This window comes from Oncorhynchus clarkii, chromosome 12 (genome assembly GCF_045791955.1).
Source record: "Oncorhynchus clarkii lewisi isolate Uvic-CL-2024 chromosome 12, UVic_Ocla_1.0, whole genome shotgun sequence".
NCBI lineage: Eukaryota > Metazoa > Chordata > Actinopteri > Salmoniformes > Salmonidae > Oncorhynchus > Oncorhynchus clarkii.
Genome location: NC_092158.1, coordinates 65,414,718 through 65,431,164, shown reverse-complemented (window position 1 = coordinate 65,431,164; position 16,447 = coordinate 65,414,718). Strand labels below are relative to the sequence as shown.

Below are 16,447 nucleotides of genomic sequence, written 5' to 3'. Positions count from 1 at the left end.
TGAAATAAATTATTTACATAAGTATTCTGCTATACTAACTCTCAACAGTAAGTTGAAAACCCGACTGAGTTCCTAAAAAACAAATAATAATAATCTCGGTCAAGCAATCGTTTTGTGTCATGAGCCTCCCCTGCTTTTCTCTCTCTCTCTCTCTCTTTCTCTTTCTCTCTCTCTCTCTCTCTCTCTCTCTCTCTCTCTCTCTCTCTCTCTCTCTATCTCTCTCTATCTCTCTCTATCTCTCTCTCTCTCTCTCTCTCTCTCTCTCTCTCTCTCTCTCTCTCTCTCTCTCTCTCTCTCTCTCTCTCTGTGTGCATTGTTGTAAATTCAGTTTGGTAGCCTGGTGGTTGTTGTCATGTCATTCATTGTTGAGGCCACCTGCCGCTGTATGGAAGCTCTACCAAATAGTTCAAACAATGTAGCGTAACAGAGTAGTGCAAGTATTGGAGATGTTGAAAAGAGAAGAGGGAGTTCTAAATCGGAAATAACACTTGCCAACAAACCAGCATGGTTAGACTTTACTGGCAAGGGAGGTACTGTATGTTTAATGACATTCTCTCTTTCTCTCCTGCTCTTTCTCTCCCTCTGTCTCACACTTCTGTTTTTCTCTCCCTTTCTCATATTTTACTTTCATGTGCTCATGTGCAACAGCTTTAAGCTGCATTTGCTAAAGGGTATTTCAACATACTCTTTATTACAACAGCATATTTCAGTGTTAACACAGTAAAACAACAGTTTTATCTAGCATTCAGGTTCCCTTATCACATCATAGACATCTTTGTTACTGGTTGTACAATCTTCTATTGGTGTGTAAAGCCTAGACTTCCTGGTCCCACATCTGTTTGTTCTATCATGTCAACTCCATTGCGATCAACCCAAACTGCTGCTGTGTCAACCCAACTGACAATTTAAATAAAAAAACAACTGACGGTTAAATTAACTCAACTAACTTGGTCAAAATGACCCAGCATGTGTTCTGTCCAATATTTACCCAGAGCTGGGTTACCAAATAACAAAATTGGGTTGTTTGTAGCCCAGCATTTTTTAGAGTGCACAAACAGGCCTGCACAGTCTATAGACTCCCTATGATGACAGCTGTACTCATGGGGAAATTGAGTTGTGGGTGATTGAACTGGCCCTACTGCTCAGTTCAACTTCCCTTTTCTTAAGGAAAGCCTTACAGTCAAGCCCTGATAGGCACTCTGTCACATTTCCACATTAACACGGGCTGTGAGACCATGATTTGTGATTTGTCATGGGGATATTTTTGGCTATCTACGTGTGGTTAGCTAGCTAAACAATGCCACTTTATATAATGTTTACATACCCTACATTACTCATCTCATATGTATATACTGTACTCTATACCATCCACTGCATGGCCATTCGGCCATCGCTCATTCATATATTTTTATGTACATATTCTTATTCATTCCTTTACACTTGTGTGTATAAGGTAGCTGTTGTGAAATTGTTAGGTTAGATTACTTGTTAGATATTACTGCATGGTCGGAATTAGAAGCACATCTGCTAACCATGTTTATGTGACAAATACCATTTGATTTGATATTTCATGAGGTCTGTGGGTCATTCTCTCAGTATATTGTGGTCCAGGAGGTGGGGTTCATATATATACGATCTGTTTTTATGTACTAAGTTGAGGAGACAAATTACTTGGTGTTACCTTAAATTATAAACTGTCATGATCAAAACAAATGGTTGTAAAGATGGGGAGAGGTCTTTCCATAATAGAGAGATGCTTTGCTTTTTTGGCACCACGCTCCAATAATCAAGTCCTGCAGGCTCTAGTTTTGTCTTATCTTGATTGTTATCCAGTCACGTGGTCAGGTGCTTGCTCTTCATTGTATTCAAAGGGCTAATATAAAAACTATTACATGCCAGTCTATCTTGGCTAAGAGCTGAGGAGAGACTGACCACATCACTTCTTCTTTTTTATAAGAAACGTTAATGTGTTGAAAATTCCAAGTTGTTTGCAAGTCAACTTACACACATCTCTGACACACACATTTACCCCACCAGACATGCTACCAGGCGTCTTTTAACAGTCCCCTAATCCAGAACAGAACAAATTCAAGAACCAACCTAACCTGGAGTAGCAGTGTGGATGTGTTTGTTGTTGTTCCATGTAAATTTGGTCTTTTTCATATTTTTTTTGTATATATTTCAATATATTTCAATCTCTTTTTCCATTTTTAAATTAAATATACCTTCCGGCAACCTGCCTCACCCAATGTTTTACGGATCTGCTATTTTTAGACGTTATAGCTAGAACCTCCGAGGCCTCAGAGGCGAGCTGTCAGATGCTAACCAGCTAATTAGCTACTAGCTATTTAGTCATTGTTAGCCACTGCCTTTACCTCTAGCTCAGACACCAGCCGCTTTTAACCTGGATAATACCAGCCAGTCTGCACAACGCGATATCAACCCTGAGCTTTGACTGCTTTTCTGACTGCTTTTCTCCACCATTACTCCAGATTACTCCATTACCTGACCATTACTCCAGATCATCGCAGCTAGCTAGCTGCTACCGATTGGCCCAGCCCCGAAGCTAGCCTTTGAGCCAGGCCCATCTCCCGGCCTGCTCAGTGGACCCTATGATCACTCGGCTACACAGCTGATGCCTCCCGGACTCTTCACTACCACTACTAGAAGCCACTACATCTCCGGATTCTTGCCGTAAGCTCTGGCCCTTTGCATCGGATCATCGCAACGAGCTAGCCCCTTGTCCCGAAGCTAGCACCTCGAGCCAGGCGCATCTCCCGGCTAGCAAAATAAATTACTACAGCTACAATACCTCTTTTGCCAATTCGCCTGGACCCTTTGTCAACACGGAGCCTGTTTCAGTATGATATGTTGGATAAAGGAATAAAGACAGACACCAATGTCAGGTTCAATAGCCTTGTTTGTGCATTGTACAAATCCCTACAACTGGAGTCCGGGGAACAGTCCAGCTAGTCGATTACCTATCAACTAGACTCCGTAACATCATCCTTTTCAATAGAAAGTGCAAACATAAAGGCATAACATTAAGTTCTTAACAGTCAGGTCATAACAATAGAAAAAGCATTACATTTTCTTTTTACTTCAGTTGTCATCTTCCTTTTTTAATTTAATTATTTAAGAAAAAATATAAAATTTATATAACCGAGGGCAAGTTAACGGTCCCTTGGCTTGCACAGCCGACCCACCCGTGAGTAAGTATTGACTCTGACAGGGGTAGGATTAGGGGCACGAGCTGGAGAGCTTGGTGGGGTAGAAGCCTCACCTTCAGTTGGCCCATGTCTCAATTCTGCGCCCCTTACCCTTAGGCCTGGACTGTGATCCAGCTCATCTAGGTGAGTGTATGGCGTGTTCTGGTTTGTCTGCTCTGCTACGTGCAGATCCACCCGATTGCGACGATAGAGGGAGCCACCAACATCCACCAGGTAAGAACGTGGTGCAACTCTCTGCAGGCATGTGCCCAGCCTCCAAAGTCCTGTGTGGTCTCCCGGCAGCGGTTTCATCCTTATCGTTTCACCCACCTCCAGCTCTGGTAGGTCTCGAGCAGTCCGGTCGTAGAAGCACTTAGCGAGCTGCTTTCTGTTACGCAGTTTGTCCGTGACGCCAACCATGACGCAGGGCTCAAGTAGCTTGTTGGCTATGGGGATGGTAGTCTTCAGACGTCTGAACAGAAGGCGTTGTGCTGGGCTGCTGTCCATGTTTTCGGTCGGTGTGTTCCTCCACTGTAAGATCGCTTTCCATGGGTCGTTGCTGTTGCGCAAGGCCCTGCTTAACAGGTTTTTTTGCAATCTTGACAGCTGATTCTGCCTTGCCATTTGCTTTTGAGTGTCTTGGAGGGGAGGTCACATGGTCAAACTCCCATTCTGAGGCAAAACGCTTGAACTGTGCAGTGAATTGTGGGCCATTGTCCGTGATTACCTTGTCAGGCTGACCTTGCCTTGCAAACTGCGCCTTGCAGCGCTTTATGACTGTCTCTGCAGACAAGTCAGGGAGCAGTTCAATTTCCCAAAAGTCAGAGTAGTGATCAACGATGAGAAGATAGTCCTTTTGTCTGTGGCTGAATAAGTCCATGCTGACGATTTGACAGGCCCTTGTGGGCAGTTCGTGTGACATCATGGTTTCCTTTTGCTGTTCATGAGCGTACTCATTACATGTGGTACAGTTGCTGACAAAGTCTTTAATTTCTGCTTGCATGTTTGGCCAGTATAATGTTTCACGAGCCTGGCGGTAGCATGCGTCACCTCCAACGTGACTGGAGTGAATGCGGGTAAGCATCTCTGGACGTAGTGATTTGGGAATAATGACCTTCTGACCTCTGAACAAGATGCCATTTTGCACGCTGCTCTCATCTCGAAAGGTCCAGTATTCTCTCACTGTGAAAGGTGTCTCCTCTTTCAGGTATGGCCAACCTGCAAGAGCCATGGACTTCAGTGACTGTAGGTGTTCGTCCTTGTCAGTGTATTGCCTTATCTGGGCTAGGCGGTGATCTGTGACGTTTAAGTAGCCTGCCTGATTGATCTGTTGAACATCTTGTTGTTCCTGCTGTAGCGAACATATGGCCTGCCGCTGATAGACAGTGCCTCTGCCTGTACATTGTGTTGTTGCCCTGCTCAGTGTGTCGCTGATGTACATCTCTGGTCCTGGCTTGTAAATTACCTTCAGGCTGTAGTTTTGCAGAGTCAGGAGCATGCTTTGAAGCCTCTTGGGCGCTTTTAGGAGAGGTTTACTGAATATGGCAATGAGTGGTTTGTGGTCAGTTTCAGCGGTGACCAGGTCTCGCCCATATAAGTATTGATGGAATCTCTGGCAGGAGAAGACGATGCTGAGGCACTCTTTCTCAATTTGTGCATAGTATTGTTCGGTGGGGGTGAGCGCTCTCGAGGCAAACGCAACGGGCTGGCCTTCCTGCATAAGGCAGCCAAGTCAAGTCCCCTTTGGCTGGAGTCGCTCTGGATTGTGACAGGCTTCATGACGTCGTAGTAGCGCAACACTGACATGGATGAAGCGAGAGATTTCATCTCCTGCACTGCGGCCTCGTGCTTGGGTAGCCAGTGCCATGGTGTGTCTTTGTCCAGCAACCGGCGCAGAGGCTCACAGACTGCTGAGGTGTGGCATGAACTTTGCAAGATAGTTTGCAAATCCGATGAGACGCTGTACTCCTTTTGCATCAGACGGGTTTGGCATGTCGAGGATCGCTCTGACCTTGTCTGGGTCCGGCTCAGGCCTTTTGCCGAGAGAATGTGGCCATGGAAGTGGACGTCTTTCACCTTGAACTGCAGCTTCTTCAGGCCAAGGCGAAGCTTAACTGATCAGCAGCGCTCCATCAGTGCCAGGAGCTTCACATCGTGGTCGCGTTCTGCTTGTTCGTCTGTGTCACCACAACCTACGATCAGGACATCATCGGCGATGGGTTCAATGCCCTTGAGCCCAGCCAGTAACTCGTGCTGCTTACGTTGGTATATCTCAGGCGCCACTGAGACACCAAACGGGAGAAAGAGACAGCATTTCTGACCCCAGGGGGTCCAGAAGGTAGTCATGAGGCTGCTTTCTTCATCCAGCTTGCATTGAAGGAATGCATCTCGGGCATCCACCAAGGTGAAAATCCTGGCCTTGGGAAGCTTATAGAGGACATCCTCTAGTGTTGGCATGATGTATTGGGATCATTTCAGTGCTTGGTTCAGATGCTTTGGGTCGATGCAGACCCTCAGCTTCTCTGTTTTCTTCACTATGACCATATTGCTGATCCAGTCAGTTGGTTCAGTCACAGATGTCATGTGGCCATCGGCCTCATACTTGTCCAGCTGGGCCTTCACAGCCACTTTCATTGCAATCGACACATTGCGAGGAGCACACTGGACTGAAGTGATGCTCTCATCCACTTCAAAGTGTACCTCCACAGATTCAACGGGCATGTTGAATACATCGTCATATCTGCTGAGTACTTGTTCTTTGGACAGAGGTCCATGCTGGACATTTCGCTACACTCGCATTAACATCTGCTAACCATGTGTATGTGACAAATAAAATTTGATTTGATGTGCAGGTTATTTGGTACAGTGAACTGCATCAGTCCCAGGCGTTCGCATGTAGAGCCTGAGAGGAGAGGATGTTGACTGGTTTTTACAATCTCAAACTCCAGCTCGTGTTTGCGTCCCCGAATAACACATTCGGTCTCAAAGGTGCCCATAGAGCTCATTAGCTCTCCTGAGTACAGCTTTAGTCTAGTATCGCTGGGCAATAGATGTGTGTCAGGTGCCAGATTGATTTTGTCTTTGTAGCTCATTACGTTGCATGTAGCACCAGAATCCAGTTGACTTTGTTGTTGCTTGTTGTGTAATCGTAGTGTCACAAACCATTTCTTCCCTCTTGAGTGTACAGCCCCAATGGATTCATGCATGTAAATGTCACTTTCACTGTTCAGCTCTGAACATTGAGTGACATCATCAACACAGTGAATCTTGCCCTCACTCACCCTTCTTTTGCTTTTGAGACACACTTTTGCAAAATGATTATTAGTTCCACAAGCTCTGCATGGTTTTCCGTAGGCAGGGCAGTGCTCTTTGCCACGTGTGTGTGTATTCCCACAGTATTTACATGCTACGGGGCTCTCTGTGTTCACCGTTCGTGGTGAATTGCTCTGCCTCGATTGGTTTAGTCTGAATGTCTGCCTAGCAACAGCGTGAACAGTATCAACGTCGGAGCGTGGGGTTTCAATTTCCATTGCTCTCATTCTCATGTCAGTGACTTCAGCAGTGCGGCACATTTCGATGGCAGTTACTAATGTTAAGTCTCTCTCTCTTAGTAGACGCCGGCGTGTATCCTCATTTACAATTCTCAGCACTATTTTGTCACGAATCAATTCACCTTTCAATCCCCCGTATTCACAAGTGGCGGATTTCTCTCTCAAACAGGTTACAAAGTTGTGTACTGACTCACCCTCTTCCTGTTTGCAGCTTCCGAAAACGAACCGCTCGTAAATTACGTTTCTGGCGGGTTTGAAGTAATTCTCCAATGCATCCAATATAGCCTTTGCATCACACTGTTGTCGTGCTGTGAGGGTGAGATTGTGCCGGTAGATATGCCTGCATTCGCTGCCCATTAAACTCCTCAGAGTTGCAGCTTGTACCTCGTTGGGTTTCTCATGTAGACCGGTCGCCAGCGCATAGTCCTCAAATTCATCCCTGAAGTTGTCCCAATTAGTATTCCATTCCCCTGTGAGAACCATGGGATTTGGTGGCGGAATGTTCGCTGCCATAGCAATGGAATATGAGATTTATTTGCCTTCAGTCATCGAAGTAGGTAGTGATGCTAGCTAGTCAGCTAACAACGAGTTGATCAGTGTTGTGAGTAGGAAACGGCGTGTGTTCGCATATGGAACGTAACTGCGCCTATACTGTACTTAGCTACAAAAATAACAAACGTGTGTTTTCTGAGCCACTTCTGATACCATGTTTCAGTATGATATGTTGGATAAAGGAATAAAGACAGACACCAATGTCAGGTTCAATAGCCTTGTTTGTGTATTGTACAAATCCCTACACATGGAGTCCGGGGAACAGTCCGGCTAGTCGATTACCTATCAACTAGACTCCGTAACAGAGCCCTGCCAATCCATCACGACTGGTCTGCCGATGTCCCCTCAACCAACCTCTTTCGGACATTGGTGAAGACACTTCTGCTAGCCCCGTCCTGCTAACTTTATGAACGCCATGTCTCCCACTTGCTAGTGTAGTAACGGCTTCCCTGTTTCATCTAGCCCTGTGTGTAGTTAACTGACCCTCTCTGCCCATTCTTCGCTATTTTACCTGTTGTTGTTGTCTTAGCTGATTTAGCTGTTGCTGTCTTAGCTAGCTCTCCCAATCAACACCTGTGATTGCTTTATTCCTCGCTTTATATCAATATGCCTTGTATACTGTTAGTAGTTATTTATTTTACTTTTATTTAACTAGGCAAGTCAGTTAAGAACAACATCTTATTTTCAATGACGGTCTAAGAACAGTGGGTTAACTGCCTGTTCAGGAGCAGAACGACAGATTTGTGACCTTGTCAGCTCGGGGATTTGAACTTGCAACCTTTCGGTTACTAGTCCAACACTCTAACCAATAGGCTACCCTGCCCTATAATTGATTAATTTTACTGCGGAGCCCATAGCCCCTCTCAACATGCCTCTTTTGTCCCACCTCCCACACATGGGGTGACCTCACCTAGCATAACTAGTGCCGCCAGAGATGCAACCTCTCTTATTGTCACTCAATGCCTAGGTTTACCTCCACTGTATCCACACCCTACCATACCCCTCTCTGTACTGCCCTCCCAAGCAAAAAGGCAGTAACTGCTCATAGCGTGGAACTGAGAAAAATGGCTTCAAAGTTTTTTAATTGTCCAGCCAAATTAATTCTAGGGAGATCATTGGAGATCTGTTGCCTTAGTATGAGTAATTGTTTTTATTCATGTTGACCCTGACCTCTGACATGCCCTTTGACCCTTAAACAGCAGTTATTGCCTTCTTCCGTGGCATGATATGTTATAAATTTCAGGGTAATACCAAAGCAAAGAGCAGTATCTGCCATTTTCATTTGTTAGTTTACTATACTTCTCATTGCATCCTTTGTGTCTTCCACTAAGATACCAGTTGCATTTACGTAGAAATGTAGGTTCTGCATCAGTCACATTACATACTGTGTTTGACAAGTAGCCCATGTCTTGTTATAAGAATAAATGTGAAAATGAAATGGTTGCATGTCTTGTAATATAAAATTATGGAATATGATAGAAGTATGACATAGGGAAATATAAATTATAACAATGACCATGTGATTGCTAATAAAAACATTTTATTAGTATTTATCAAATTACACTTTAAGAATACATTTTAAATATATTTACATGTTCATATTCATAAGAGGACACAAATTACATTTAGCTACAATTGATAAAATGCTGAATAGTTACATTTCATTTTTAAGTAACATTTCATTTTTAAGTAAAACTTCTTCAGTGCTTTTCCATATCACTCCACATCCTCAGCAATGCTGTTCACAACCAAGGCATTCCAGAACTGCCTTCGATTTGCAGGCATCAGAGGACACATCTTGGTGATTATGTCCATCTTCTTGGACTCTTTTATCCCTCTATCCTGTGTATGTAGTGTCGAAGTTGTCTCTAGAGTGACTTTCTTCTTGATAAAGTCAAGCTCTGTGAAGTCCTTTTCTTCATGGGAAACTTTGCAGTAGAGGCTCCTGGATCCATGCCTCAACTGGATCTCAGCCATCTCCGCCAGCTTTGGTGCTGCTGCCTTCTTCAGCTTGACGATGGAATAGCCAGCTTTCCATGCCAGGATGTTTTCCTTTTTCACTTCGACCACCTCCACTTTGCCTGCATTGGAAGTGGCGACCACATGGAGGCAGTCCCCGAAGTCGTACACCACACTTCCTGGTCGTTCTTTCATTTATTGTTCCACACCATGGTGGAAACTGTCTGCACTCATGAAGGTGTGCTCTGGCTCGAAGAACTTGAGGGTGATCTCATCCATCAAAGTTGAGTCAGCATTGACAACACTCACCAGTGATGTTAGGAGGCACAAGTTTTTGTTTTGAGAAGTGCAGTTATCCACCCAATACACTGCATGCTTGACATCTCTCTCCCTCTCCAGTGCTGTTACATAAGATTAAGTAATCTCCTCTGCCTTCCAACCAGCTGTTACTTCATGCCATACCACTGAGATGGTTCTTCTTCTTCATCTTTTGAGACTTATTTTCAATGGTGGCGAATGTCTCGTGATAGCATTGTTCACAAGAAGAATCGTTGCCTGTTTTCACACCTGGCATGCGAGGGAGCATGATGACTTTTTGTATATCAACGCTCCTCACAGACCAGTCCTCAGGCCAATCTTTCTGTGCATCAGCCTGGTAATGGCTTCTGCTCTGCCTTGCAGACTTATGTTCCTCATATTTCATACATTGCATGCAGTCGGGGTTGGTGAAGGTGAATTCAGGTGCTGGATGGCTGTTGTCTTGGCAGGCTTGGGTTTCCATGGCCTCATTCTCCCTGTGCTCCATCTACAGATGATGACCCTGCACCAAACCGAGCTCGCACTCCTCCTCTTCAAGTTTCACAAAGCTGATGTTCCTTCCCTTTACCGCCTTGCGATAGGTTTCGTAACCACAGCTGGCATCTTTGTTCTTCTCCTTGTAGTCATTATGCATGAACCCGAATATTGACATCACTAGGGAGGTAGAGGCGATGTGGGGAATGCTTTTGTCTGTACTGGTTGATTTGGGGATGGAAGGACGCAATGTGTTGCAGAATTGGATTCATGTTCAATTTGCTCGCTGAAGCTTTCTTTCCCCTCTGATCCTTTGGTGGAATCAGTTTGGTGGCGATTGACATGCCCATCATCGTGACAATCAGCCTGTCATTTTTGGGGTGGTAGCCCAATGTTGTCAGAAAAAACACTTTGCATACCTGTTGTGCAGAACCGCTCTGGTTTGGTAGATGGTACAGAAACGACCTGCTGCGTCGACTGTCAGCGCCAACAGTGATATCTTTCTTAGATTGCTGTGCCACCATGTGGAAGATCTATGTCCTCTTCTCCTTATACTTCATCTCCCAATACTTTTCCCATATTTCCTTTTGCCTACCCTCTGAAATATTCTGAGTACATTGGCTCTTGTATTTGGGACCACATGGCTTACCCATTGGTGAAGTCTTGGATTTCTTGTTTGATAGGTTGTCTGGAGTTGTGTCCATAGGCTTAGCTGCCACTTGTGCTGGAACATCCAACTCTGAAGGTGGATGATAATCTTCATCATCATCATCGGAAATTGATTTCTCATCTCAGCTGTGTTAACAAAACTCCAAACGAGCTTCAGTGCCATACAACTCTCCTTCCGTGGCCTCCAAATGCTCTTAAATGCTAGGAAAACTAAATGCATGCTCTTCAACCGATCGCTTCCCCCACCCGCCCAACTAGCATCACTACTCTGAACGGTTCTGACTTAGAATATGTGGACAACTACAAATACCTAGGTGTCTGGCTAGACTGTAAATTCTCCTTCCAGACTCATATTAAGCATCTCCAATCCAAAATTAAATCTAGAATCGGCTTCCTATTTCGCAACAAAGCCTCCTTCAGTCACGCTACCAAACATACCCTTGTAAAACTGACTATCCTACCGATCCTCAACCTAGGCATTGTAATTTACAAAATAGACTTCAACAACAAGTGGGACACAATCATGAAGTGGAACGACATTTATTGGATATTTCAAACTTTTTTAACAAATCAAAAACTGACAAATTGGGCGTGCAAAATTATTCAGCCCCTTTACTTTCAGTGCAGCAAACTCTCTCCAGAAGTTCAGTGAGGATCTCTGAATGATCCAATGTTTACCTAAATGACTAATGATGATAAATACAATCCACCTGTGTGTAATCAAGTCTCCGTATAAATGCACCTGCACTGTGATAGTCTCAGAGGTCCGTTAAAAGCGCAGAGAGCATCATGAAGAACAAGGAACACACCAGGCAGGTCCGAGATACTGTTGTGAAGAAGCTTAAAGCCGGATTTGGATACAAAAAGATTTCCCAAGCTTTAAACATCCCAAGGAGCACTGTGCAAGCGATAATATTGAAGTGGAAGGAGTATCAGACCACTGCAAATCTACCAAGACCTGGCCGTCCCTCTAAACTTTCAGCTCATACAAGGAGAAGACTGATCAGAGATGCAGCCTAGAGGCCCATGATCACTCTGGATGAACTGCAGAGATCTACAGCTGAGGTGGGAGACTCTGTCCATAGGACAACAATCAGTCGTATATTGCACAAATCTGGCCTTTATGGAAGAGTGGCAAGAAGAAAGCCATTCTTAAAGATATCCATAAAAAGTGTCGTTTAAAGTTTGCCACAAGCCACCTGGGAGACACACCAAACATGTGGAAGAAGGTGCTCTGGTCAGATGAAACCAAAATTGAACTTTTTGGCAACAATGCAAAACGTTATGTTTGGCGTAAAAGCAACACAGCTGAACACACCATCCCCACTGTCAAACATGGTGGTGGCAGCATCATGGTTTGGGCCTGCTTTTCTTCAGCAGGGACAGGGAAGATGGTTAAAATTGATGGGAAGATGGATGGAGCCAAATACAGGACCATTCTGGAAGAGAACCTGATGGAGTCTGCAAAAGACCTGAGACTGGGACGGAGATTTGTCTTCCAACAAGACAATGATCCAAAACATAAAGCAAAATCTACAATAGAATGGTTCAAAAATAAACATATCCAGGTGTTAGAATGGCCAAGTCAAAGTCCAGACCTGAATCCAATCGAGAATCTGTGGAAAGAACTGAAAACTGCTGTTCACAAATGCTCTCCATCCAACCTCACTGAGCTCGAGCTGTTTTGCAAGGAGGAATGGGAAAAAATGTCAGTCTCTCGATGTGCAAAACTGATAAGAGACATACCCCAAGCGACTTACAGCTGTAATCGCAGCAAAAGGTGGCGCTACAAAGTATTAACTTAAGGGGGCTGAATAATTTTGCACGCCCAATTTGTCAGTTTTTGATTTGTTAAAAAAGTTTGAAATATCCAATAAATGTCGTTCCACTTCATGATTGTGTCCCACTTGTTGTTGATTCTTCACAAAAAAATACAGTTTTATATCTTTATGTTTGAAGCCTGAAATGTATCAAAAGGTCGCAAAGTTCAAGGGGGCCGAATACTTTCGCAAGGCACTGTATGTACATGAATGTATAGTTAAAGTGACTAAGCATATAAGATAAACAGAGAGTAGCATCAGTGTAAAAGAGGGGTTGGGGGGGGCACACAATGCAAATTGTCCGGGTGTTTCATGTGGACCCCAGAAAGGGTAGCTGCTGCTGCTTTAGCAACAGCTAATGGGGATCTTAATAAAATAACAAAACTACTATAGGTCTATGTAGCTGTGAACTTCCTCTAAGGCTGCATCCCAAATAGCACCATATTCCCTTTATAGTGTACAAATTTTGACCAGGGCCCATAGCACACATTGTCTGTTCCCCTTTTCCCATTTTTTCCGGGACTTTCCAGTTTGGTCTGTTATTCATTCTGACTTTCACGGAAGCTTGTGCTGTTGATGGTTGCTGTTAGACAAATACATTGTCAGAGCAAATGTACTTATTTACAATGCGCAACACTGTAGCCTCTGCATTCGTGTGTGGGCAGGGATGTTATGTAATGATGATAATTTTTCCCAGACACAATACTAGCACTGTGGGACTGCCCAGGTAGCCTATCCCCAACCTTTGTAAGGAAGCAGCACACCGGAGGATCAGGTGTGTGTGTGTAACCCTAAGCTAGAGGACCAGAAGGAATGAGCAGAGCAGCAGGTTGGAGGGTATGTGGGTAAGGGAAGGGGGACAGGAGGAGGGGGAAGGTTTGGAGAAGGAAAGTATTGTAGTGCACTGTGCACAGAGTAACAGAGAAAAGAGGGTGACATTTGAGCATGGTGAGTGGGAGAGAATAGCTTTCATTGTACAAAAGGGCACTGGGCTGGCTCTCTCTCCAGAGGATGAAGCTGAGACTTCCTTGTCACAGACTAATGTTTAATGTGTAACTTCTATGACTTTTATGATAGCAATCACATGTCCTCCACTGCCTTTCTGCAGAGTTGTAAACAGTCCAAGGTCTCATTCACATTACCCAGGAATTAACATGTGATGTGCCAGCACATCAAATCAAATTTATTTATATAGCCCTTCGTACATCAGCTGATATCTCAAAGTGCTGTACAGAAACCCAGCCTAAAACCCCCAAACAGCAAGCAATGCAGGTGTAGAAGCACGTTGGCTAGGAAAAACTCCCTAGAAAGGCCAAAACCTAGGAAGAAACCTAGAGAGGAACCAGGCTATGTGGGGTGGCCAGTCCTCTTCTGGCTGTGCCGGGTGGAGATTATAACAAAACATGGTCAAGATGTTCAAATGTTCATAAATGACCAGCATGGTCGAATAATAATAAGGCAGAATAGTTGAAACTGGAGCAGCAGCACAGTCAGGTGGACTGGGGACAGCAAGGAGTCATCATGTCAGGTATTCCTGGGGCATGGTCCTAGGGCTCAGGTCCTCCGAGAGAGAGAAAGAAAGAGAGAATTAGAGAGAGCATATGTGGGATGGCCAGTCCTCTTCTGGCTGTGCCGGGTGGAGATTATAACAGAACATGGCCAAGATGTTCAAATGTTCATAAATGACCAGCATGGTCGAATAATAATAAGGCAGAACAGTTGAAACTGGAGCAGCAGCACAGCCAGGTGGACTGGGGAAAGCAAGGAGTCATCATGTCAGGTAGTCCTGGGGCATGGTCCTAGGGCTCAGGTCCTCCGAGAGAGAGAAAGAGAGAAGGAGAGAATTAGAGAACGCACACTTAGATTCACACAGGACACCGAATAGGACAGGAGAAGTACTCCAGATATAACAAACTGACCCTAGCCCCCCGACACAAACTACTGCAGCATAAATACTGGAGGCTGAGACAGGAGGGGTCAGGAGACACTGTGGCCCACTCCGAGGACACCCCCGGACAGGGCCAAACAGGAAGGATATAACCCCACCCACTTTGCCAAAGCACAGCCCCCACACCACTAGAGGGATATCTTCAACCACCAACTTACCATCCTGAGACAAGGCTGAGTATAGCCCACAAAGACCTCCGCCACGGCACAACCCAAGGGGGGGGGGGGGGGGGGGGGGCGCCAACCCAGACAGGATGACCACATCAGTGACTCAACCCACTCAGGTGACGCACCCCTTCCAGGGACAGCATGAGAGAGCCCCAGTAAAGCCAGTGACTCAGCCCCTGTAAAAGGGTTAGAGGCAGAGAATCCCAGTGTAAAGAGGGGAACCGGCCAGGCAGAGACAGCAAGGGTGGTTCGTTGCTCCAGAGCCTTTCCGTTCACCCTCCCACTCCTGGGCCAGACTACACTCAATCATATGACCCACTGAAGAGATGAGTCTTCAGTAGAGACTTAAAGGTTGAGACCGAGTTTGCGTCTCTGACATGGGTAGGCAGACCGTTCCATAAAAATGGAGCTCTATAGGAGAAAGCCCTGCCTCCAGCTGTTTGCTTAAAAATTCTAGGGACAATTAGGAGGCCTGCGTCTTGTGACCGTAGCGTACGTGTAGGTATGTACGGCAGGACCAAATCAGAGAGATAGGTAGGAGCAAGCCCATGTAATGCTTTGTAGGTTAGCAGTAAAACCTTGAAATCAGCCCTTGCTTTGACAGGAAGCCAGTGTAGAGAGGCTAGCACTGGAGTAATATGATCACATTTTTTGGTTCTAGTCAGGATTCTAGCAGCCGTATTTAGCACTAACTGAAGTTTATTTAGTGCTTTATCCGGGTAGCCGGAAAGTAGAGCATTGCAGTAGTCTAACCTGGAAGTGACAAAAGCATGGATTAATTTTTCTGCATCATTTTTGGACAGAAAGTTTCTGATTTTTGCAATGTTACGTAGATGGAAAAAAGCTGTCCTTGAAATGGTCTTGATATGTTCTTCAAAAGAGAGATCAGGGTCCAGAGTAACGCCGAGGTCCTTCACAGTTTTATTTGAGACGACTGTACAACCATTAAGATTAATTGTCAGATTCAACAGAAGATCTCTTTGTTTCTTGGGACCTAGAACAAGCATCTCTGTTTTGTCCGAGTTTAAAAGTAGAAAGTTTGCAGCCATCCACTTCCTTATGTCTGAAACACATTCTTCTAGCAAGGGCAATTTTGGGGCTTCACCATGTTTAATTGAAATGTACAGCTGTGTGTCATCCGCATAGCAGTGAAAGTTAACATTATGTTTTCGAATAACATCCCCAAGAGGTAAAATATATCAGTATCTGCCATTTTCATTTGTTAGTTTACTATACTTCTCATTGCATCCTTTGTGTCTTCCACTAAGATACCAGTTGCATTTACGTAGAAATGTAGGTTCTGCATCAGTCACATTACATACTGTGTTTGACAAGTAGCCCATGTCTTGTTATAAGAATAAATGTGAAAATGAAATGGTTGCATGTCTTGTAATATAAAATTATGGAATATGATAGAAGTATGACATAGGGAAATATAAATTATAACAATGACCATGTGATTGCTAATAAAAACATTTTATTAGTATTTATCAAATTACACTTTAAGAATACATTTTAAATATATTTACATGTTCATATTCATAAGAGGACACAAATTACATTTAGCTACAATTGATAAAATGCTGAATAGTTACATTTCATTTTTAAGTAACATTTCATTTTTAAGTAAAACTTCTTCAGTGCTTTTCCATATCACTCCACATCCTCAGCAATGCTGTTCACAACCAAGGCATTCCAGAACTGCCTTCGATTTGCAGGCATCAGAGGACACATCTTGGTGATTATGTCCATCTTCTTGGACTCTTTTATCCCTCTATCC

At 44.3% G+C, this 16,447-nt stretch overlaps 1 protein-coding gene across 1 annotated transcript in view; it reads left to right on the top strand.

Moving 5' to 3' along the window:
- The first annotated feature begins 397 nt into the window (after nucleotides 1-397).
- LOC139421061 (beta-1,4-mannosyl-glycoprotein 4-beta-N-acetylglucosaminyltransferase a) overlaps nucleotides 398-16,447 on the top strand; it is a 37,419-nt gene continuing 21,369 nt past the window's right edge. Inside the window, exon 1 of the mRNA XM_071171559.1 lies at nucleotides 398-530. Within this exon, the coding sequence (XP_071027660.1) occupies nucleotides 505-530 (26 nt within the window). The 5' untranslated portion in view covers nucleotides 398-504. The remainder of the gene's footprint in view (nucleotides 531-16,447) is intronic.